Raw genomic sequence first — 24,304 nt, 5'->3', positions numbered from 1 at the left:
CCAAAGCTTAAGAATGAAGTACCCCATCAATTCTGCAGGTGATTCCTAGAATACTACCAGTCCACCTGTGACCCTATAGTTCCAGAGCTCAAAAGGGCAGAGGTCCGCCCACAACCCTACATTAGGGAGCCAAGTAAAAGCTGTTCAACTCCCAACACCCCTGTCACAGTCACAAAAACTCTCTCTGATACTCCTCCCTTTAAGAAATGGAGCTTCATTCCCCTTCCTCTGACTGTGCCCTGGACTAAGGAACTCGCTTCTGATTTAGAAAGTGGTGTAAGTCATGGTGTGTGATCTACAAGCGGTGCCTTCCTCTTGGAGCTGCCATGTTGTGAGGGTGCTCAAGCAGCCTTGTGGCAATCCCCACGCAGTGAAGAACTGAGGCCTCCTGCCCACAGTCATGAGTTTGGAAGTGGATCCTCCAGCCCCCGTCAAACTCCCAAATGACTGCAACATCTTGCTGCACCCTCATGCAAGACAGAGCCTGAACTGCCCAGCTAAACTGCTCCCCAGTTCCCGACCCTCAGAAACTGGGAGATGATAAATATTTGCTAGTTAAGTCAGAGGTGTTTTTTGGGGGGTGGGGGCGCTGTTTACGCAGCAATAGGTAACTAGCACATGCACCCCAGCCCAACCATCCCCCAGGGCTCTAGAATAGCCCTCTGCCTGCGTCCCCCAGGCCCACCCAAACGCCGCAGGACAGAGGCACTCCAGCCAGCCGATAAAGTGTTTGCTGTTGGGTTTTTGTTTGGCTGGTTGTGTGTACACAGTGTATACAAGTTGAGTTGTACAGAAGCCCAAGAAAGAGCAAGAGACAAAGGGTGGTGGGGAGGTGGGGGCAAGGGGGCAGAAAGGGAGAAGGGGAAAGGAGACTGATAAAAAATAGAACCACATCCAGACAACAATGGGGTAGGCGGTGGGTGGGAGACAGACAAATCGCTGTAGAAAAGGAGTGGGAAGGGGTAGAGGGAGAGGACCCTTCTCCCCCCTCCACCTCCCCAGCCCCCAGCCCCCAGGTATGTACAATAAATAAGATTAAAAATAATTAACAAGATGCGTTTTCCCCTCCCACTACCACCCAATGCCGAATGCCCTGGGGAGGGAATGGCCTTTAGCAAAGATCTTGGCCTGGGGGCGGCTGGGGGAAGGGAGCCCCCAACTCTCTAAAGCCGCCCCTCCCCCTCAACCATACATAGACTTTTCCTATACATTATGTACAAGGCGGAGGGGGCGGGGGCTATGGCCGTGGAGAGGGGAGTGGGCAAGGGGGGCAGGGAAACCGGTACTAAATAGACATTTATACATATATATAAATAATTTCTCTGTACACCGAACAGTGGGAGGAAGGGGGAGGGAGTGGAAAGGGCTGGGGAGGGGGAGTCGACCTTTGAACACTGCCCTGGGGGGCAGCATGGACACACCCTGACCAATGACCCCCGCCTTCCCCGGTGACAGGGCCCAGGGGTGAGCTCCTGAGGACACAGTTCTGTCCCAGTTCTCGGTTCTCGGAGGAGGCGCTCCCCTCCAGGCCGGGGGCGGGGGGTCACCCGCAGCGGCTGTGGGCCTGTGCTTGGGCCAGCAGGTCGCTGAAGGAGTCGAAGAGCTGTTCCAGCCACGGCTGGTTCCGCATGCACTGCTGGACCACCTCCTCCTGGCCCAAGTCCTCCGCGCCGCCCTCGATGGCCAGCGTCTGCGGGGGGAGGGGACGGGGGGGGACACGGCGCTGGGGCCCGGGCTCCAGCAGAGGGGGCCCGCACATCCGTGTCCCGGGGAGAAGGGGGCTAAGCCCTGGGTGTGAGCAGGGGCGGGGACCTGGGACCCCGGCTTCGCAGGTCTGAGGGAGGAAGGGGTCAGGGGCCTGGACCCCCGGGATCGAGGCCCGGGCCTTGGGGGCATGGGTGGCCTCACCTGGTCCCGGCAGCGCAGGAAGGTGTGGTATTTATAATGGTGGAGCGAGTGGTAGAGCGTGTAGTACCCCGACTTCTCCAGCTCGACCTTGAACTCCTGGTAGAAGGGCGGAGACACCTCAGTCTCGGGGGCCGGGCTGAGGGGTGCCCCCCGCCCCGCCCCAAGCGGCTTCCGGCCCCCACCTGGGCTCGCACCACACTCCTCTTGAGCTTGCTGAGCGTCTTGCGGTTGTAGGGCTCCCCGGCCGGCCGTAGCCGCACGGCCCCCTCCTCGGGGGAGCCCGCCCCGCTCTGCTCCACCTGCAGCTGTGGGAACGTGTGCAGGGCGTCCTGCGGGCAAGCCCGTGGCGTCAGGGCGGGTCGCCTCCCCGGAATCCCGCACCCCACCTCACCACCCGGTCCTCAAATCCCTCAGGTATCAGGGGCCTCAGTCTCCCCCATGCTGCCGGTCCAGAGAGACACTCGGGAATCTCAGTCCCTTCAAAGGAGAAAGGCGCCTGGGCCTGACTGGAGACTGGCGCAATGTGTTGTCTGGCCTGGCCCAGGATTGTGCAGTCTTACTTAAGGCACCCCAGAGTTCTCAGAGGCACCTGGTGTTCTCCCAGAGTTCTCAGACACAGCCTCATCTCCTACCCAGGTTTCTCAATATTAATTTAATATCCCACCGGAAATTTTCAGAGCCAACCTAAATTTAAAACCCAAATTCTCAGAGCCAGGTTCTCTATTCCAGAATTCTCGGCGCCAGCCTAACATTCCATCCCAGAATTCTCGGCACCAGCCTAATATTCCATCCCAGAATTCTCAGCACCAGCCTAACATTCCATCCCAGAACTTTGGGAACCAATGATACACTCAAGGCCAGCACATTCCACCTCAGAATTCTCAAAGCTACCCTAACATACTCAGAATCCTCAGCACCAGTCTAATGATAAATCCCAGAGTCCTGAGTCACCCCAACTTCCCACCCAGGATGCTCAGTCATCCTAACTTCCTTCCCAGAATTCTTTGTACCAGACTACCATCTTACCCAGAATTCTCAGAGCCAGAATTCCCAGAGCTGTCCCTGAACAGAGTTGTCAGAACTTGGACTAAACACCCCAACCAGAATTCTCAGAGCTGCCCTAATATTCCAACCCAGATCCCTAGGCCAGGCACTGGAACATTCCAGACAGGAAGCTATGTAGCTTAATGAATCCTGGACTTTGCAGAGCCCACATTCCATTGCGGAGAAGCCACCAGAACCTGCTGAACATTCTGCTCCAGAGCCCTGAGGGCAGGCCCGAGTCTAGCATTGGTCCCCACACTTGCCCTCTTTCAGTCACGCTCCACAACTAGCCCTGGCTGGGCCTTCCCAGCAGCCCTCCTGCCCTGGACCATCCCAATGACCCCTCCGTGCCAGCGGGTGCCTACAGCTCCTTCCATCTGAGCCCTCAGGGCTGCTGGGAACCCAGAGAACAGCCCCCTCCCGGCAGCCCTGCCCGCCACTCTTCTCCTGGCCAGGCCGGCCCCTTGCAGGGACCTTGCAAGGGCCTGATGCCCTGGCAACTCCTGCAGTGCCTGACACGCCTGGTCTCCCAGGGCTGCAGGCACCCCCTGCCCATGGCCCAGAGCACCTGCAGGGCTGGGCTCAGCGACAGCCGCTTCAGGACCTTCTTCTTGTGCTCGTTGAGGAGGCCATCGATCTTCCGCATGGGCGGGAGGTACAGCTCGTCTGCGAGGTGGGGAGGGGGTGTCAGAAGAGCCCCGGAACCCCCCGCCCCAGCCCCCGGGCCCCCGCTCACCATGCGTGTCTTCCAGGGCCTGGATCATGTCCGGGTCGAGGGCCGTGCTCACCAGCATCTCCACGTAGCTCCGGTACATCTCCCGCATGGCCCGCGTCTTCAGCAGACGCCCAGGGACTGCCCGCTCTGGGGGGAGAAGGGGACATGGCCTTGCTGCTCAAGCTTTCTCTGCAGCCACCTGCCCGGCTGTGGGGCAAGAGAGCAGCCCCTGCTGTCCAGGGGGGGTGCCACGTCAGGCTAGGGGGCTGCAGGGCCAGCGCTAGGGCAATCTGTCCCTGTACTGGGACCTCAAGGCCCTCCCAGAGCTCAGACAAGAAACTGGCCTCAGATCGGGCAGTCAGAGGCTTGATTTAAGGTCACGGGAGAAATGAATCTTCTACAAGGCAAAAGAGCATTCCAGGCTGAGGAGCTTTATGTGGAATGGGGTTGGACTCGTTCAATGTGGCTTCAGTTAAGAAGCAGCAGAACTGGGGGGCTGATGGGGCTCAGTGGTTGAGTGCCGGCTTCCCACATACAAGGTCCTGGGCTCATTCCCTGGCTCCCTGGTACCTCAAAAAAAAAAAAAAAAAAAAAGGCAGCAGGAGAACTGATTTCCGAAACAGAGAATCGAGTCAGAGAGATTAGAACACAGAGCGCGAGAGCGAAGGAGGTGCCGTGAGCTGGGACTGAACAGGCTGGTGCAGGCCTGGTCATGCAGGGCCTCCAGTGGCAGGCAGAGGGGCAGGGGCCCTTTCTGCAGGGCACTGGGGAGCCACGGGAGGGCTGTGAGCAGGGGAGGGGCAGGAGGTGAGGCCGTGGGGGGGGGGACTGAGGGGAGGAGAGGCTGGAGTCTGGGGCCTTGGACCAGGCAGGAGAGGACGAGGCCTGAGCAGAGGGGCAGAGGGAGCAGAAGGGCCGGCGCCTGAGAACGAGGCCGTACTGGAAAGAGCAGAGGGGAGGGGGCTGGAGGCTGGCCAGCTGGCGGGGAGGGGAAGGATGGTGCCCAGGAGACAGCCCGGTGGCTGGGTAGGTGAGGGGGCTGCCCCTGAGATGGGGACACCTGGCCGAGCTTCTCCATGAGGGTGTCTAGGATGGGGCTGGCCGGGGCAGACCTGGGCCTGAGGCCCCATTTGGGGGAGGCTGACAAGAGAGATTTAGCATGGGAAGTGGCAAGGCAGAGAACAGGGGACGCCCACAGTTAAACCCAAGAAGGGGGGTCAAAGGAAAGCAGGAGGGTCCCGCGAAGGCCCCAGAGTGTCCCGCGGAAGAGGTGCGAGAAACATCTATCTGACTTATCCACACGGAGGGTCCTCGGTCGGAGCTGCTTCAGGGAGCGCTCGAAACACCCCATCATGCCTCGGCCAAACGCTCCCGGGGCCTGCACCTGACTCAGGGTGAGAGCCCCCGGCCTGTCAGGAGGGCTGCAGGGCCCCGGGCCCCGTCACTCCGAGCGTGGGCCCCAGCCCGGTGGCGTCGGCAGCCCCCGGGAGCCGCTTGGCACTGCAAATTCCCAATCCCCACATTCCAGACTTACTGAGTCAGGCCGTGCGTCGGCCCAGATCCCAGGGAGCTGGTGCGGGCCACGACGCTTACCAGCCACTGTCCTCCTCATCTGGCCCTGGCCCCTCTCTGTGCCCTGGCCCCTCGCACGCTCGGCTCCAGGTGCTCCCCCAGGAACCAGCCTGGAAAGCTTCTTCCCCCGGCACACGACCCCAGCCACGCTGCATTCAGGTCTTTGCTCCAAGGCCCTATCTGGAGCCTTCTCTGACCACCCTCTCCTGGGAAAATATCCCCCACCATCCTGCCCGCTCCTCTTTACCTGGCTGATTTTTTTACATTTATTTTTTAGACAAGAGGTAAGTTTAAAGAAAAAGCATGCTGAAAGCCCCAACTGATTTTTTTCTAACTGCCTCGAATCCTACCCGGCATTACTATGATGATTCTCCTTTTATCTTGTATTCTGTCACAGTATGTACTTATCTGATGGACTGCAAGTTCTAACAAGGAAATACATTTTTGCCTCTTTGTTCCCTGCTGGGACCCCGGTTCATGGCATAAGGTACAGGAGCGGTGGTGGGCAGGGAAAACGGGACGAAGTGGACTAAGGGGAGAGGGGACATCACAGCTGCCTCTTTCTAGGACTTTCACTGTGAGCACAAGGAGGGAGGGAGCACCTGCCGTCATGTGGACATAACAGCTTCAGCGCACATACAGCTGTGAGTCTCAAGGAAGCCTCTGGAGTCAACGATGAACAAGCCAGAGGGCTGGTTCCCAGGTCCCCTGGGCCGGCTGACACAGGGGCTCCTGGTCTGATGGGGAGGGTCGGGGGAGACACACAGACCCAGGAAGACAGTGCCACCTGCCAGGCAGGTATAGAAAACCCACTCCCCAGGCTCAGAAAATTGAAGCCTGGACACAAATGCTCAGGGCAGCACATTTCACCAAAGCGGAAACATCCCAAAGGTCTACTGACAGACGAACGGATATATGAACTGAGGTCTATCCTGACACTGGAATGCTATTTAGCCATAAAAAAGAAGCAGTGAAGTTCCAACATATGCTACACCTGATGAACCTTGAAGATGTGAAGCTAAGCAAAAGAAGTGAGACACAAAAGGACAAATACCGTCTGATCTCACTGACACAAAGTGTTCAGAATATGTAAATACCTAGAGACAGATTGCAGGGTACTAGGAAGGAGTGGGACGGGAGGGAGGGGTATTGGGGAGTTATTGATTATTGGGAACAGACTTTCCATTTGGGGTGACAGAGGTGTTTTGGTAATGGCTGACGGTGATGGTAGCACAACATTGTGAAGGCAATTAACACCACTGTACTGTATATTTCAAAATGCTTAAGATGGTGAATTTTATGTTGTATGCATACTACCACAATTTTTTAAAAAAACAAAGCACTGATCCATGCTGCAACACAGATGATCCTTGAAAACATGATGCCAAGTAGAAGTCAGCCCCCCCCCCCCAAAAAAAAGCACAATGTTTATTCTGGTCTAAGAACTCTTCTATCTACAATTATGAAATTAAAAATGATTGTGAGTTTGACAAAAGAATATGGATTGTCAAAGTTAATTGGCTTAATTTTCATTGGCTTAATATTTTTTAATATAATTTATATAATACTACATATTATATAAACTGTTCAGAACAGGCAAATTTCTAGAGACAGAAAGTAGAGTAGTGGTTGTCCAGGGGCAAGTAGGGGTACAGGGAGCATCTTTTAATGGGTCTGGGGCTTCTTTTTGGGGTGATATTCTAAAATTGATTATGGTGATAACTGCACAACTCTCTGAATATATTAAAAACCACTGAATTATTTGTTTTAAAGGTGTCATTGTAGGGAATGTGAATTAGACCAATAAAACTGTTTTTAAGTTAAAAACAGGAAAGAAAATCGAGGGCCAGAGAGGGAAATCTGGGCCTCCGAGGAAGCTCCTCCCTTCCCGCACCTTCACCTGTCCCAGTTTTAACTGCTTCCCTTGCCTGGGGTCTCCACCTGGCCTGATTTTAGCAGAACATAAGATGCCCACTTAAGAGACTACATTTCCCAGGCTCCCTTGCAGCTAGGACAGGTCATGTGACCACGTTGTAGCCAATGGGTTATGAGAAGATCTAGCCCTTGAAAGGAAGTTAGGATCATTTCCTGGTCCTTTTGTCCCCTCCCACTGGCAGGATTGTGGATATGGGGGCCGTTAGGCTGCCTCTGACCATGGGGGTGAGGCCAGTCATCTGAGAGATGCAGGGAAAGAAAAAGGGAAACTGGGATTCTGAGCAACCTCAAGAACGAGCCTCTTATTTACCATCATCCTCCTGCCTCCATCTGGGCGTGTATGGGAGAGAATTCAACCTCTTGTCTGGGTCACTCTATTTTTTTGTCCCTTGGTTAAAACAGCTCCCCCTGTACTCTACCTAAAAGAGTGTGTGACCTTGAGTGAGTCATCTCACCTCCCAGTGCTTCAGCTTCCACATCTTAAAATTTGACGGAACCTACCTCCAGGGGTTTATGTGGAATAAAAAAGCCGATGTGCCCACCAGACCCCACCCCAAACGTACTCCATGCAAAGAATGGAGAGAGCAAGAGGGAGGGGTGGGACAAGACACCTGACATTTTCGTCTAGAAAAGTTTTAAATGGATGCTTTGGGGATAAGTAATATGTATATAAATTACCCTAAATGTAAAACTGTACTAAAAAGCTAATTCAAGTGTCAAAGACTATAGTTTGAATACATTTAAATTAAAAAGCCAAGTTATATATATGCTTGGCACATAATTACTCAATAAAGTCAGCTTTACATTCTCTTGCATATGTGTATGTATACACATTTTCGGTGGTGATGTTGTCATCATGGCGACACATCACTCTAAGCACTGAGGATAGAGCTCCACGTCTGGTACCTACAATAGGCAAGCACCCTCCTACATGCTTTATCTATGATTAATCCACTTTATAGGTGAGGTCACTAAGGCGCAGTTATGTCCCTTCCTCGGGATCACCCAGTAAGTGATTCTGGGGTTCAAGGCAGATACTGGTCCCGCCTCAGGCCTCAGAACCTGCCTGTTCAGTGACAAAACAGTGCAATGTTTAAGAACAGAGCTTGAGGCTATGCTGGCTGCATGCCAGCTCATTCCAGCTGGGCAGCACCCTCTTGGTGCCTCAGTTTCCTCATCTGTAATACAGGGATAATAGCAGTATCCACTTCCTACGACTGTCATGAAATTTAAACAAATCACTATGTGTAAAGAATGGGAAGGCAACCTGCCCCGTAGCCAGGTACTACACAACCACTGACTTCTTCCTGGCACCTGCTGGCGCTCCCTCACCCACACCACCTCCTTCTAAAGGCCCAAGTCACTTCCCCACGCCTCCCCCATCAGCCCCATGGCTGCCAAGGATGGGGAGGGCTCACCGTCCTCACTGGGAGCGCCGGGGGACGACTCTGAGTCCGAGGAACTGCCAGGGGGGCCCACGCCCCCTGAGGCATTGCCTGCCACCTCCTTCAGCCACTTCTTCCTCTTCTTTGGGGGTGGCTCAGCCTTCACCTTGGTGGGCCGGGCCTTGGGCAGCCTGGACGTAGCAGGTTGTCCCGTGGTGAGGCTCCGATCAGGCCGGGTCTGCCGCCCGCCCGTGCCCCGCTCGCCCCGCAGTGGCCGCTCCGCCCTTGTTGCCCGCTCCTTCTCCTTTTCCTTCTCAGGAGGCCGTGGTGGGGACGGTTTCTCAGGTGTAGGGGGCTCAGGCACAGCCGTCTCAGGCGGCTGCTCTGGGGGCTTCTCAGATGCCGTCTTCTCAGGGGTCTCAGGCTTAGGAGGGGGTGCTGGGGCCTTGGGGACAGGAGCAGAGCTGCCACTGGCAGAAGCAGGACCTTTGGCCTGCCCAGAGCGTCTGGAAGGAAATATAGAAGGAACTATAGCCAGCAGCCCCCAAGACGCCCATTTCTCCTCTTTGGGGGCCCCCGCCCAGCCCAGCCCAGCATTTTAAGTACAGAATCCCTCTTCCTAAGTGTCTGTCACTTTCTTTGGGTCTTCCCCCAACTCTGGGTCTCTGTTCCCCTACCCCCTGCATCCCTAGCCCTCCACCCCCACCCCATTCTTCCAATCTTTGTCTGCCTCTCTCTCTGGGTCTTTATACCCCTCTCCATCCTCTTGCATACACCCCATCTCTATTTCTCCTCTCACACTTTCCACCCCCCCAGCTTGGCAGGTGGCTCCCATCATACCTGACGGGCACTGGGGGCCGGTGCCAGGGCTTCCGAGCACAGACCCTCACATAATCCTTCTTGTTGACATTTTCCAGGAACTTTACATACAGGCGCTGGTACCGGTTTTTCGCATCCCCAAAATAGCCCAAATACTATGGGAGGAAAAAGGCAAAAGGAGAACTTCATCTACCCAGCCAGGGCCCTGGGGCTCTCCTCATGCCACAGGCCACCTGCTGGGAGGCGGAGCCCCATTTGGGACATACCTTAGTCCCAGGGCAAGCCAGAGACAGGCACGAAGGGGTCCCTGACTTCCCACACCCCAGCCAGAAGCCCACCGAGCACCCGTTCCCCTCTGCAGGCTTACGTTACTGGTGGCACAAAACTGCCTCTGGCCGTCCTTGATCTCCGGAGTGAATTTCTGCAGCAGGGCTTTCTGGACTCGCCAGATGGGTGGGGGCTCACGCCCTGTCTGCAGCGCCAGCTGAGGAGGGCACAATGAAGCGGGCAGGTCAGGCCCCATCCCTGCCTCCCCTGCCCCCATTTCCCAGCCCTCCACACCCCTTAGAGAAAAGGCATGGCCGTCAACGAGCATCAGTGCACATCTGTCTGACTGATACATCTTGGACCCCATGATGTTCTAATCCCCTAGGAATGTAGTTGCTCTCTTCTCCTACCGTCTGCATGATAATTTTTTTTTCCTATTTCAACCATTATTAAGCGTATCATTCTGTGACATTAAGGACATTGATCATTCCAGAACATTTTCATCATCCCAAACAGAAACCTGCCCCCATCAAGCAGTCAGTAAGTCCTCATTCTGGCCCCTTTTCCCCTGGGCTCCTGGTCACCACTGTTCTGCTTTCTGTCCCTGTGAACTTCACGTAAGAGAACATGACCTCTTGTGCCTGGCTTATCTCACTCGCTGTGATGTCTTCGAGGTTCACCCACGTAGTGGCCTGTACCAGGCTTTGCTCTGTTTTACGGTGGAATACTATTTCCTTGCATGGCCACACCACATTTTGTTTATCCCTTCATCTGCTGATGGACACTTGGGCTGTTTCCACCTCTTGGCCACTGTGGCCTCCCAATAATCTTGGTCCCGCTCTTGGTTCTGTGCCAGGTGGTTGGAATTATTACAGCTTTCCATTACTCCGAGCAGTGACGTGCCCTGAGCTGGATGCCGGGGTAGAGCAGTCGGTGAGACTGACAAAGCCTTTTCCGGAGCCTTCCTTATAGAGGTAACAAGCCAGAGGAGCAATAAACAAAACAGGGCGAGTTTGTGGTTTGTGCCAGGAATTCAGACAGATGACAGGTTACTCAAGTAGTTTCATCAGACTGTGCAGACAGGAGACAACAGAAAAGCCCCTCCCCGCCCCCACCTCTCTGAGACACGCACACCATCCCAGGAGGCTCGTGTGTGCCCTGGCTGGGAAAATGACGTCAGACCCAGCACCTGACCTTGGGGAGTGGAGGAGGAGCAGGAGAGCTGGACAGGGGCACGAGAATATAATTGTGCAAGTCATAAACATGCCAATGGCAGGCGCCGGGGCATGGTGGAAGCCTACAAGCCAGACCTGGCGCTCAATCTGGGAACACTTCCTGGAAGAGGTGACACCTAAAGGAGTCTTTCTAAGGCATCCACAGTCATATGATAAACTGGACTTGGGAGGTATCTCCAATTGATTGGTCGTGGCTGTCCTAAGCACCCAGCTCTGGCAGAAGCAAATGCCAGGATGGATGAGTGATGTCTGCCACAGGCACTGCCTGCAACACTGGGGCTAGGTACCTGTGCCAGGTACTGGCCATCTGCCCTTGACTGGGGGCCAACTGCTTTCACACCATCATTTCCCTTGGATCAGCTGGGGAAATGCCACCAAGGGGCTATGACCTACAAGTAGAACCTGATGAAAATGAGGTCCTGAGATGCCTCTCTGGGCTGAAGTCACTAAGTAATGGTGAGGCAAGAGGAGAGAGGGATGCAAGTGCCCACCCCCACCAGGTGACCGCAGGGGCCAGGTCAGAGGCCCAGGGACCCCCTAACACGGAAAAGCCACATTTCAGACCACACCATATACCCTGCTCCCAAACTGGGCAAGGTCCCCAAAACTCTTCTGCCTGGCACAGTGAGACTGTGCCTCACTTTCCTTGTCCTTCTCCTGCATCCCGCCCAGCCGGCCACCTGGACTCTCCAAAGCGCAGCAGACTAGACCCAACCTTCCCCAGCCCCAGTCCTCTGCACACGTGGCGTCCCCGCCAGGTAAGACTGCTCCCCTTTGGAAGCCACTCTGTGGCCTTCTCCGAGGAACCCGGTGGCTCTCTCTAGCATCGGGCCCAGCCCACTTCTCGCACTCCCGACTGAGCTCAGCATCCGTCCAGCTTCCCCATCAGTCACCCAGGCGTCAGCTGGCACGTCCCTCCCGGCTCCCCCACCACAGCCTCGCGCTGTCCTTCCTGCCTCCTCGCTCGGTCCCCCCCAGCCCCTGGCCACACATCAAATCATAAAAACTCACCACGCCCACATTCCTCTACTAGGAAGGGGGTCCCGCCCGCGGCCCCTGCTCATTGGAGGAGACCTGCCCGGGCGGCCACGTCAACGGCCCCTATCTTGACCCCAGAGGCTGAGCTGGAGGCATCAGATTCTCTCCTGGGAATCTGAGCCATGGTGGCATCAGCGTCAGGGATAGAAGCAGGAAGCAGATGAGAAAGAAGCATCCAGGTGTGGTGCTGATGGGCAAGCTGCGGGGTCCTAGGAGTCAAGGTTGTGGAACGGTGCTGGACGCCTCTCAGCCTCCTCCCCACTCACCAGCAGCCCCAGTCGCAGTCGAAGGACCTAGGGTCGCCCCCCCGAGCCAATGTCTCCCACCACTGCCACCCCCCTCACGCCAGCACTCAAAGCGCTGCCGGCCACCCAACTCTTTGGCAAGTTCAGAAAGTTCTAGTGACAGGAAGTGGGGATGGTGATAGCGCAACATTGTAAAAGTGACTAATGCTGCAGAACTGTACGTTTAAAAAGCTAAGATGGCAAATTTTGTATATGTATGTCATGACAATATAAAAATTTGGTTCACATGATATTTCTCTTGGATGGCACTGTTCTGGAACAAATTCCAGTCCACAGTCTGCTTTTGTAGGGTCGGCAAGCGAAGAATGGTTTTTTACATTTTTAAAGGGTTGTAAGACGGGAGAAATAAAAATAAAACAAAGCAGTATGTGACGGAGACCCTATGTGGCCTGCAAAGCCTAAAATGTTTAGCTGGCCCTTCTCAGCAAACGCTTCCCAAGTCCTGCCCCAGGGACCGGCTCAAAGTCGCCCAGACGAGTGACAGATGTTACAGTGTCCCTTCTGCGTGTCGCCCAGCCCGCTGCCAGGGCTGGACATGTGGCAACATGTTAACCTGCTTGGGGAGGTACTAATGTGATCAGGGAAACTGAGGCTCAGAAGGTGTGGCGCCAGCCCAGCTCAGAAGTGGCAGAGACCTGGGCCAGCCAGGTTAACGCCAACGCCGGGCTCTCAACCCAGCTGCCGTTCTGTCCCATCTCGGACCCGTGAGCCTCCCCGGCGCCGCCCTGTCACCGAAGCCCCAGGGTGTGTGCTCCCGTCATGACGCACACCGTGTCGTATTTTAAGCCTCAGAGTCCTTGCCTGTCCCCATGCCCTGTCCCGCGCCAGCTGGGAGGTGGTGTCAGATGGCCGTGGCACCAATTCCAAGCTTGGCTCTTGCCAGCTGAGTGGCTTTCACTGAGCGTGAACTACCTCATCTGTAAAATGGGGATAGTCACAGTCCCTGCTCCCAACGGCTGCTCAGTTGGCTCAGAACCAGGCACCCAACCCCAAAGCAAGAGCCTGCTGCTGCCACCGTTAGCCTAGAAGCACACGGAAAGCCGCTGTACCTCTCCAAGCCTCGGTTTCCCTCTCTATTGTGGGAAGAGGGGATAACAACCCCTAAAATAAAGGGCACTTGTAAAGGTAAAACTAGGTTTCGACTGTGAGGTCCCTCAAATCCAGTCCCCTCAGGAAGTGGCAGCCATCACTATATTGCTATTCATGCCATACCTTCCTCACCCATCCTCACCAGACCACAAGATCGGCCTCAGAAGTCGAGAAAATAAAAACAAAATAACACTTTATGTTTTACCTATGTTACCACCATACCTTTTTTTTTCTTAAATAAGAAAAAAAAAAAAAAAGAATGAATGTACATGGTGTGCTAAGGTGAGTGTGACCCCATGGGGGACTAAAGAGGATGGGGCCAGAGAAGGAAAAACTGAGAAAAGGGGCACGTGGAATGTTCCGGTGGCTGGAGCTGTGGGCGTTCATTCTAGCACTCTGCTTTATGACCAGCACATCTCTTCTGGACGTGCTTTTATATGAACTGGCTATTACACCGAGGCGGGCAGAGAGGATGGATGGACGGACGGAGGGCCTGGGATTGGCGGAGGATGGGAGGGCAAGGGGCGGGGGAGGGGACGGAATGTGCCGGAGTCAGGAGGTGACCAAGGTGGAAGCTGGTTAATGGATCTGCATCTCCCTTATTATAACTGCTCTATTTTTTTCTCCACCCTAAGAAAGTTAAACTACAAACAAAGTAGGACACAAAAATAAACAGCTCATCTCACAAAACGCTCTTGATAAAAATCTGTAATGATGACAACCGATCATCTTTACAGTTAACCCATCCCACAATTACTTCATCTGTACTTTAGGAGAAAACGAGCAAGCGCCTGGTAAGTGTGTCAAGGGCCACAGCTCTGCAGTCATTATCCCATCAATGGCAGCGATTATTACTATGTGGAATGGCCCTAGCCCCAGGTGCCACCCTCAGGGGACAACAGCCCAGGTGGCTTGCCAAGGCACCCCTCCTAGGTAGGACCCAACTCTGTCAAAGTGCAGCCTGGCTTGGCAAATCTTCTCTGCCAATAGGCCAGATGAGACCTATTTTCAGCTTTGCTCTGCCTGAGGCCCGCGCCCTGCCCTGCATGGCGAAAGCAGCCATAGACAACACGGGAATGAGTGGGCATGGCCGTGTGCCAATAAAACTTTATTTACACAGACAGGCCACCAGCAGGGCCACGGGCCAGGGCTTACCCACTCCTAGATTAACCGGTATGACTGGAGGGGCTGAGGCACGGCGCTCACGGGTGCTTTACCACAGCGGGCCCTCCCGAAGGGCTGGACGGCGTTCGGGTTGAATCCGCACGGTTTTGTGGTGCTAGGTCACCTTTCCTCCACAGGGGGGCCGAGGGGCCGTGCCTGCCTTCTGACCGCACCCCCCCCCCCACCCCCCAGAGCAGACTCTGAGTCTGAGCTAACGGGGCCCTGTGTCGCCGCAGGGGAGGCCCCCCCGCCACGCGAGGCGCCCCCAGCGCCCCCCCCCCAGCGCGCTCCCGGCGCTCCGGCAGGCGCTCGGCGCATGCGCGTGGCCCGGCGCGGGCGGCGCTCACCTTGAGCGAGGGGATGTCCTCGGCGCGGATGACGAACTCGTCGCGCTCGCGGAAGATGCCCTCGCCGCCGCTCTCGCCCGCCTCCTCGTCTGTCTCCCCGCACACGGCGGCCGTCTCCTGCTTCTTGGCCAGGTGCAGCGGCCGCGCGTCGGGCGGCTCGGGCTCCTCGGGCGACGGCGCGGCGGGCTCCTCGGCGGGCGCGGCGGGCGGCGGCGGCGGCGGCGGCGGCGGCGGCGAGGGCAGGCTGGGCGCGGGCGGCGGCGGCGGCGGCGGGCTAGGCGCGGGCGCCACCAGCGGGGGCGGCGAGGGCAGGGCCGGCGGGGGCGGCGGCGGCTGAGGGGTGGGCGCGGGCGGCGGCGACGGCGGGGGCTTCTCCTCCAGCAGCGGGGACTCTGGGGGGGACAGAGGGGCGTCAGGACGGGGGATGGGGGACTGGGGGACCCCTCGGCCTCCCTGGCTCCCCCCGGCTCTGCCCCCAAGCGTCCCTGCCGCCATCGGTCAACAGAGGGGTCAAGGTCAAGCCTGCAGTGCCTGTGACACCCCTCTCCTGCACTCCCCAGTACCCGTTCTGACCCAGTGAAGTTCTCCCAGGGCCCATTTCAACCCAACCCTTTGCCTCCTGCCCTCCACCACCCTCGCCGGCCATAAGCCACCTGTTTCAATGTTAATACTCTTCCCACACCTTAATTGTCACCCTACCCAGACAGGCTGGTCCCTCCCCATCTCCTCTGCTGTCTAAAGAACCCCTCCGTCTTGGGTCTGGTTCAGTGGCCTTCCCAGCCCTCCCCACCCCTGAACGGCCCCCCACCTGCTCGGCCTTCGCTCCCCTCGCCGAGGCCAGCCTCTGCAGAGTCCCCTGCCATGCCCAGAATGCCACTTGCCAGTCCCAGCGTCTCTCCCCTTGTCCTCAAATGTCCCTTCTGAAGCCAGCAAAGCCAGTCCCTAAATACCACGTGCTCTCTGGTGGCTCTTCTGCCATATCTAAGTCCCTTCCTGGGACCCCTCCCAGCGCCAGTGGCTATTCTGCAAGTCTGAAGGCCTTCTCCCGTCCCCTCGTGCCCTTTAGCCCGGAGCTAGCCTCGCTGTCTCAGCTCCTGCTCCTGGGTGCTCCTCCCAGGTCCTCGCTAGGTCTCTTCAGGCCCCCTCTGCCTCATTCCCTCCTGGGCGGGCTCTTCCTCCTCCACCTGTGCCCAGTGCCGTGCGTTGGGTGCCTGCCCGTCCATGTCCTTCCCCATCTCCCACTCCCTTAGGGAGGGTTGAGCACCTTCCTCTAACTCTTTAGAACCTCTACCGACTCCTCAAGGGCAGCTTCCCCTCCCCTGACGCATGGGCTAGGACCGTCCCCAACCTGCAAAGGCTCCCTCTCAGCCTTGACCCTCTGCCACAAAAGCAGATCCTGGCGCTCCCTGCCTGGAACCTTCCGGCATTCCCCATCTCTTCCCCCCCCCCCACGTGTCCTGTCAGCACCCTTCAACACCCACACACCTCCTCACTCCTGTTTCTCACCCTTCTACGACCCCCAAAAGATCACTCCGTTCCCTACAACCCCGAGCCTTCAAGTCCCTTCTTTAACTGTCCCCAAATGCCCCCCACCCCTTCCAGTCTCCTATGGCTCTGCTTCCCCCATTAAATCCCCTCAAATTTCTTCCAAAGCCTCTAAGAAAAGATCCCCAGCCTCGCCCTCTTTGCCCTTTCCCTACCCACATCCTTCTTGGTACTGCCATCACCTTGTCCCCATCATTTATAACTTGCTCTGTCCCCTAGTGTTCTCAAGGCCACTGCTTATCCACGTAACATATCAGGGCAAATTACCAAAAAAACAAAACAAAACAAAGTAAAACAAAAGAACAACACCCCTTTCTGAAGACACTTGACTGCTCCCACCAAAAAGCAACTTTTATAAACATTCAAACTAACATCACCCGCATCGTGAATGGTACCGCTTGAGCAGCATGCAACCTGCACAGCTGGAGCCGGTGACCCTGGCCTGCAAGATGTACCCACTTCACCTGAAACCCTTAGCCTGCTCCCAGACCATCGTCCCCGGAGCTCACCAGGCGTCCCGTTGCCGTTCGCACTGGGGAGCCCAGGAAGGGGGGGTGGGCCCGGGATGGCAGCCGGGGTGGCCAAGGGGGGTCCATCTGGGGTGGAGCTGTCCTTGGGCCCGGCGAGAGGCGGATCGTCGAGGGCGGAGATGGCCGAGGAGATGCTCTCCTGCAGGTCCCGGTTCTTGGCCACAGAGTCTTCCTCGTCCGAGGAGAAGGAGGGCAGGGTCTCGAGGTTGCGCTTCAGCTCCTCGTCGAGGCGCTTGCAGGGCGACGGGCAGCCCAGCCCCAGGCCCTCGCTCTCGGCCGCCTCCAGCGCCCCCCCCAGCCCGAAGGCGCCGGTGGGCTGGGCGTGGGCCACGGCGGGGGCGGCGGGGGGCTGGGGCTGCAGGCCGCGGGCCGGTACTGTGGGTGGCACGCTCTTGGGTGGGCTGAGCGGGGGCGTCAGGCCCGCCTGGTAGAGCGGCGGGTGGCGCTTGCCTGACTTGAGGAAGTCCAGGAAGGAGGCCATGAAACCCGACTTCATCTCCGGCTGCTTCTCCTCTACCTCCTTGATCTTGGCCTCGATCTTCTCCCGGGTCAGGCTAGAGTCCAGGCTGTTGTGGTCGGAGCCCGACACGGCATCCCCCGAGGAGGCCCCCAGGCCCTCGCCGGCCTTGGGCACAGACAGCTTGATCTAGGTGTGGGGGCAGCGGGGAATCAGGGCCCAGCCCCTCCTCCCTCGGACCCGAGTCCAAGCCCCCAGCCCCTGCGGGACCCAGTCCCCTCACCTTAAGTGGCTTCAGCGGCTCCAGCCGGGTGCCCCCCGCCTCCTCGGCCTTCCTCCCTCGGCCCCGGCCCCGGCCCCGGGGTTTCTTGGCCCCGTCGGCAGGCGTGGAAGCCGAGGCCGGCCCAGCCGTGGTGGGGGCTTCCAAGGGGCGGATCCGGGGCCTGCCGCGGGGCCGGGGAGGGCCATCCCGCTTGGCCTTGGTGGGCTTGCGACCCCGGCGCCGGGGGCCATCGGGGCCCGGGTTGGGCGGGCAGAAGTCGATGTCGCCCAGCGGCGAGAGGGCCGGGCGGGAGCGGCAGCTGGACACCAGGTCGGGCAGGCGGCGGGGGTTGAGGCGGATGTCGGCTGGCACGTCCGCCTTGTCCTCGTCCGCCTCAAACTCGTACTCCTGGGCGTACAGCTTCTTGGGCGTCTGGAAGGGGGGATCGCGGCGCCGCAGCAGGTGGAAAGAGGACGTCTTGAGCAGCTTCTTTGGCTTGGTAGAGCAGAAGATGGGCGAGGTCAGGCCCCCCTTGGGCTCGGAGGGGGGCGGCGGCGGCGGCGGGGGTGGCGGCGCGGCCTGGTGGGGCCCGCTCTGGATCAGGCCCAGGGGCTCGGCGTTGACCGTGGACGGCAGCTCCGGCGGCTTGCTGGGGTCCAGGCCCAGGCCCGGCGCCTCGGGGCCCGCTCCGGACGCCCGGCTGGGGCAGTAGGGTCCATAGGGGTCATAGGCCGGGGGGCCCGGGGGGGGCCCGGCGGCCGCCTTCGGGTCGCCCTCGTCCTCGGGCGGCCCGGCCTTGCCGTAGTCGTCGGCGGCCCCTCCACCAAACATCTCCTCCATGGTGGGAAAGAAGCTGCGCTCCTCGTCTTGGAGCAAGGAATCGGGGAAGCAGATGGAGGTGAGCGGCACGAACCGCGGCGCCTTGGTGCCTTGCGGGCTGGGGCTGCGGTAGGCGCCCGCGGGATCCTTGCCCTCGGCGTTCGGGGGGCCCACGCCGGGGTCACTGGGCCCCGGGGGCAGCGGCTCCAGGGCCCCCAGCAATTCCTGCATGGCACCCGGCGGCTCCAGGTTCTCCTCAGGCCGCAGGCGGGGGCTGGGGGCGGCGGGCTCCAGGCCGTGGCCGCGGAGGTGGGCCTCGAGCTGGAGGGGCATGGGGGGCGGAGGTGGGGGTGGCGGAGGCTGGGGCGCCCCGTCGCGGGTGGCCGGCTCGAGGAGGTGGACGCCAACTTTGGGGGCGCCGGGCGAGGGGCTAGGGGCGTGGCTGAGGACCGAGGGGAGCAGCTGCGGGGGAGGCGGGGGCAGCACCAGCGGGAGGTCGGGTCCCCCGGCTTCCAGGAGGAGGCCGTGGGGCGGGGGCTGGGTGGGCTGGGCCGTGGGGGGTGGGGGCGGCGGGCTCTTCTGCAGGAAGGCCCCCAGTTCCTTGGCACCCGCCCCGTAGTGGACCACGGAGGTGGCCAGCCCCTCGGGGGTCTCGCCCCCCCGTTCTGGCCCTTTCTTCTTCTCCTTCAGCCTCCCCAGGCCCAGCTCGAGGGCCGCCGTGGCGCCCTCGTCGAGGCTGGCGCTCGTGCGGATGACGCTCTGCAGGTGGTACCTCTGCGGGTCCTCCTTGGCCAGCTCGTAGGGGGTGCCCGGCGGCCCCCCGGCCCCGCCCCCACCCCCTCCCCCAAGTCCCTTGGAGGTGTCCGCCGTCCCGTCCTCGCCCACCAGGCCGTCTGCCCCTGAGGTCCGCGGCGGGCTGGGTGCCTGCAGGAGGTGCTGGATGAGGAACTCCTCGTCCTCAGTGCGCTCCGCGGGCGGCCCCCCGGGGCCTGCCAGCAGCTCTGAGCCGTCCCCCTTGCCTTTGTAGCCGCCTGCCCCAGCTGCATAGCTGCCGGCCCCTGGGGGTGCCAGAAACGGGGCAGAGGCCAGGACCGAGCTCAGGTACTTGCCAGGGGCTCCTGGCGAGCCGACTCCGGGCGGGCGGCCCGTGGCAGGCGGCGACTGCAGCGGGCGGATGATGTGGGACGGGCTGGCCTCCCCACCGCCGCCCAGGGAGCTGGGTCCCCAGCCCCCTCCGTGGCCTGACAGCGCTGGGGAATGGCCAGTGCTGTAGCTGAGCGAGGGGCTGGCGGTAGGTAGCCCCTGGGAGTGGGCGGCCGGCCCTGGGTACGGCTCACCCTGCACCCCATACAGCTGCCCCTGCAGCTGGTCAGGGGAGTAGCTCTGACACGTGGCCAGGCCAGGAGGCGGGGGGCCACCGGGGGGCTGCGGGGGACCCCCTGAGTAACTGGGGCCTTTGCTCAAGTCCTGTGCTTGCCCCCCTCCGAACCCTTGCCCGTAGGCCTGGGGTCCCAGAAGCCCCTGGGGCTGACCAGGGGAATAGGCCTGGCCCCCAGCCCCGCCAGCCCCGGAGGCCTTGCCCGTGGCATAGGCTGCTGCTGGCCCCCCCAGGCTCTGGCACTTGGGCGTGGCAGTCGAGCGGGGTGGCGGGGGCCTGCTGGCACCCCCAGCCGCTGCCCCGTAACCGCCTTTGCCCGTCTTGTAACCAGATGACTGAATGATGGGGCGGTAACCCCCGCCGCCACCCCCAGCCCCGCCTCCCCCAGCCGCCTCAGGGCCTCCGGCCCGGCCCGATGCCCCGGCAGCGGCTCCGCTGGGCCCAGCCTTGCTAGGCTCGCCAGCACCCGGTGAGGGCTCCCCGCCCCCCAGGGGGCTGCAGGCCAGGTTGGCCCGGTGGCCCATGGAAGGGTAGCTGCCTCCACAGCTCAGGTAGTGCTGGAGGGCGTGGGCTGGTGGCGGGGGTGGCGGGGGCTGGGCACTGGCCGGGCGCTGGTAGTGCTTGATGACGGTATCCTGGCGGGGCAGGGCTCGCTCGGGCGGCGGGCCCGGGGCAGCACCCGAGAAATTGTAGAGCTGAGGGGAGGACTGCTCGGCGGCGGCGGCGGCGGAAGAGGAAGCCAGCAGGTTGAACTGAGTCGGGAGGTGGCGGGGAGGTGGGGGTGGGTCTGGGGGGCCGGGGCGGTAAGGGGGCGTCTGGGCCGGGCCGAGACCGGTGGGCCCTAGCACACCGCTCCCCGCCAAACGCTCAAAGCCCAGCGAGGACGGCACCGCGGGGGCCTGCGAGGGCTTCAAGTGCAGGACATCATGAGGGGAGAGGAGCCCGTTAGCTGGAGGACTGAAGGGGGGGTCCTGGAGGCTGAGAGACGAGGGCACTGGGAAGGGGCGGCTGCCAAAGGAAGCCGGGTGCTGGTAGGCCGATAGGGCGGAGGAGGATGGGAAGGTGCTGGAACCCGGCAGGGCGCCCGAGATGAAGAGCTCCGTGGGGCCTGGCGTGTGCATGGCTGGGGACGAGGGAGGAGACCGTGGGTCAGAGCAGACCACAAGCCAGTCCACCCCCGCTGTGCCTGTACCAGGGCTGGGCTTACCTGTCTGCCAAGAAGGACTGCGGAACTGGGAGAGGAGAGAGGAGGCAGAGGGGCCCGGCTGGGGGCCCCGGGACTCCAGAGCCGAGATGAGGTTCATGACAGAGGCGTCAGGCCCTGCTGAGCCTGCGTGGTGGAGGCCAGTGTCGAAGAGTCCGGAGAGGCCTGACGGGGGACAGAGGAGTAATCAGTCAGGTGGGGGGCAGGGAGGCAGGCGGGCTGGGTCAGGGAAAGGGCCTGAGAAGAAGGGGCAGATTCCAATAGTTGGAAGTGGGCAGAGCTCAGCTATGAAGGCAGTGCCAAGAGAAAAGGGAGCGGGCAAGGCAAGACAACAAAGCAGGGTGGAGTGGAGGCCGGAGAGGCGGGCAGGGCAGCCGGGTGAGAAAAGGGAGACTAAAGAGTAGAAAAATCCAGAAGTAAGAGAGGGGTGCTAGCAAAGGCACGGTCAGCCCTAAGGGAAGGGGAGAGGTCAGGGATGTGGGAAATTCCAGCGAGGAAGGGGAAAGGATGGCATGACCAGAGCCAACCAGAAGGCCGGAGGACAAGTCGTGGGTGGGAAAATGCAGAAAGAAGGTGGGGGAGAAAGGAGGCAGGCGCCAACCAGCAGAGTCAAGGGTCACGGGGACACATCAGTGTCAAGGATGGTCCACTTAGGAAGGAGGGGACCTGATCAGGAAGAAAAGCAACAGGGGAGAGAAGTCACAGAACCAGGGAGACCAAGGGACTAGAGAGAGGAGGGAAATCGAGGAAGAGAAGGTGAGATCTGGGGGCTGATGGGACGAGGCCAAAGGAGCCGGAGGGGCAGGGCCCAAGGCAGGGGCGGACGGACCCAGCGAGGAACCAAGCAGGGCCCAGCAGCCTCTGGGCAGCCAATCAGAGGAGAGACAGCAAGGGGCGGGCCAGGGCCCAGGGCCTGGCCAATCAGGAGGGGCGGAACTTTCAGCAGCCAACCAGCTACCGCGGAGGGAGGGCCAGCCGAGCGGGGCGGGAGGGGGACGTACCTGCGGGGTGGTGGTTGGTGGCATAGCTTTGCAGTGGGTGGGGGGCCGCGTAGGCCTGGCGGTGTAAGATGTCCGTCTCGGGGTGCGAGGTCCTGGAGCTGCCATAGACCAAGCTGGGGAGAAGGGGAAGATGTCAGGGTGTCCTCCCCAAGCTGCCTCGGGAGAAGGGAGGGCAGGAAATACTCGCGGATGGGGGTAGGGGTGGGGGTCCTTCCAGCGGACAGGGGGTGGGGAAGATCCCAGGGCACCTTGTTCCCTAAAGGGGAGGTGAGACTTGGGATCCCCAACTAAAGAGCCACACAAATGATGGCTCCCACTGCGGAGCCCCGAATAGTCCCACGTCTGCAAACACAGGCATCACAAGAATGGGACGAACCCAGAAGAGGGTGCAAGAGTCAGAGAAAGTGGCTAGTTATAAAATACGGCAAATGTGACCCTCCTATCGGCTCCCACGCCTCCCCCAATCTCCCCCCGACCCCGCCGTTGACACAAGGCCCCGGAGCCAGCCAGAGGTGCCCCAGGATGTCCCCTCTTCTCCAGACACGTGGGAACCGAGGCCCTGAACCTTAATGGGTGGAGTCGGGGGCAGGAGGCGAATTGTTTCTCAGACCCACAGCCGTGATGGGTGGGGAGAGGGGAGGGGACAGGACCAGGGGAAAGTACCCAGGTGCATGTGTAAACGTGTATCCAACTCGCCTGTGGGGAAGACAAGAAACAGAACGAGGAGTCCCACATAGAAAATCCTAGCACACGTGGGGTCAAGTCCAGCCATGCTGGGAAGCCCAGGTGTCTGGGGGAGGAGGGGGACGGGGCAGGTGAAGAGGGAGGGCGCGCCGCAAGGAAGCAGCACGCAGGTGAAGGGACCGCCGGCCGCACACACACACACACGCGCACACACACGCAGCCTCACGCGCACACACACAAACCGCACACCCGGGAAACACCCGACTCTTCCCAGGCTACAGCTCCAATGCGTGGTCGAGATTCAGCAGGTCAAACACTCCACTCCCCGCCATCAACTAGGATTCTCTGCTACTGGGGGGGGGGGGAGCTGAGGGGGGCGTGTCCCTGATGCCAGACCCCCCCCTTTACACACAGAACCCCAGCTTAGAAAGGGGGCGGGGCCCCGTGCCCACTCGGCGCGCGGAATTTCTTGGTGGGGAGGGGGGAAGCCGAGTGGAGCGGCCTCGCGCAGTCACGGAACAATAGGACCTGGGAGGGGGGTGCGCGCCCCCCAGGTCTGCATTCTAATTCTTCCTTTCCTTCCCACCTTTGCAAGCCCGGAGGCTGGGGTCCTGGGAGGTGGGGGGGAGGAACAGCCAACCGGGAATCCAAGGATGGGGAGAAGTCCAGGCCTCACCTCGCCAGTCCCTCCCACCCTCCCAAGGCCTTCCCGTACCAAATTTGTTTTGCACCCCCATTCTCCCGCTGCATTTCCCCCCAGTGCCTGCCGGAGCTGGCGCCGGCAGAGTTTGCAATTTGCAAACTGGGGCGGCGGCGTTGGTGCAAACCGAGGAAGGCCGCTCCCTTGCAAGCCGGAGGGGAGTTTGCGATGCACGCGTCGCCGGGCGGGTCCGGCCCGGCCCGGCCGGGCCCCCAGCCCTTGGCCCCTTCCTTCAGGCCACCCCCGGCTCCTTACCTAGCTTTCGCTGACCTCTCGTAACTCCATCCCGCCCCGGCGCCGAGCGGGTCCCCGAAGCCGGCGCTGGGGTAGTTCCTGTCCATGAATTGGCCGCGGTGGAAATTGGGGGGGAGGGGGAGGGAGGGAGGGAGGGAGGGGGCGCGCGCGCGCTCTCCTCCGCCGCCGCTCCCTCCGCTGCTGCTTGTTTTTTCCTCCTCTCTCTCTCTTTTTTTCTTTGCAGCCGCCGAAGGCCCGGGAAGGCCCCGGGCGGGGGAGGGAGGGGGCAGGGACGGAGGGGGCAGGGACGGAGGGGCGGGCAAGGGAGGGGGTGCAGCCGCCGAGCCAAGGAGGGGGGAAGGGGGGTTCCCCCTAGAGGAGGGAAAGGGGGGAGGAGGGACCCCGCTGTCTCCGCCTTTGCCCGGGCGCTTGCAAGAGAGAACGGGGGACGCACGCTCGGGGGGGGGGGCGTCCCGGGCGGCCCCGGGGTGGGTGCGGGCGCTGGGTGCTCGCTCTCTCGCCGCCGCCGCCACCGCCTCCTCCTCCTCTGCGCTCACGGTGCAGCCATCTTTGCACAAGGCGGCTGGGGGAGGGGGGAGGGGGAGGGGGGCGGGCGGCGGGGTGTCTGGCTGCGCTCCGCTTCCTCCCACAATCCCGTGCAAATGCA

The 24,304-nt window shown here is 60.3% G+C and overlaps 1 protein-coding gene across 1 annotated transcript; it reads right to left on the bottom strand.

Annotated features, from left to right (window-relative positions):
- Positions 1-722: 722 nt before the first annotated feature.
- PRR12 (proline rich 12) lies at positions 723-24,265 on the bottom strand. The gene is made up of 14 exons (XM_058280608.2): positions 23,659-24,265; positions 22,020-22,132; positions 21,022-21,183; positions 17,639-20,937; positions 16,878-17,544; positions 14,824-15,215; positions 9,746-9,862; positions 9,400-9,533; positions 8,593-9,065; positions 3,689-3,814; positions 3,521-3,618; positions 2,091-2,237; positions 1,909-2,004; positions 723-1,690 (listed from the first exon to the last, which is right to left on the bottom strand). Exons 1-14 carry the CDS (start codon positions 23,742-23,744, stop codon positions 1,544-1,546), a joined length of 6,057 nt encoding a protein of 2,018 aa, XP_058136591.1. The 5' UTR covers positions 23,745-24,265; the 3' UTR covers positions 723-1,543.
- Positions 24,266-24,304: the final 39 nt, after the last annotated feature.

This window comes from Dasypus novemcinctus, chromosome 18, assembly GCF_030445035.2.
Source record: "Dasypus novemcinctus isolate mDasNov1 chromosome 18, mDasNov1.1.hap2, whole genome shotgun sequence".
Lineage (NCBI taxonomy): Eukaryota > Metazoa > Chordata > Mammalia > Cingulata > Dasypodidae > Dasypus > Dasypus novemcinctus.
This window is presented reverse-complemented; position numbering and strand designations above follow the sequence as displayed.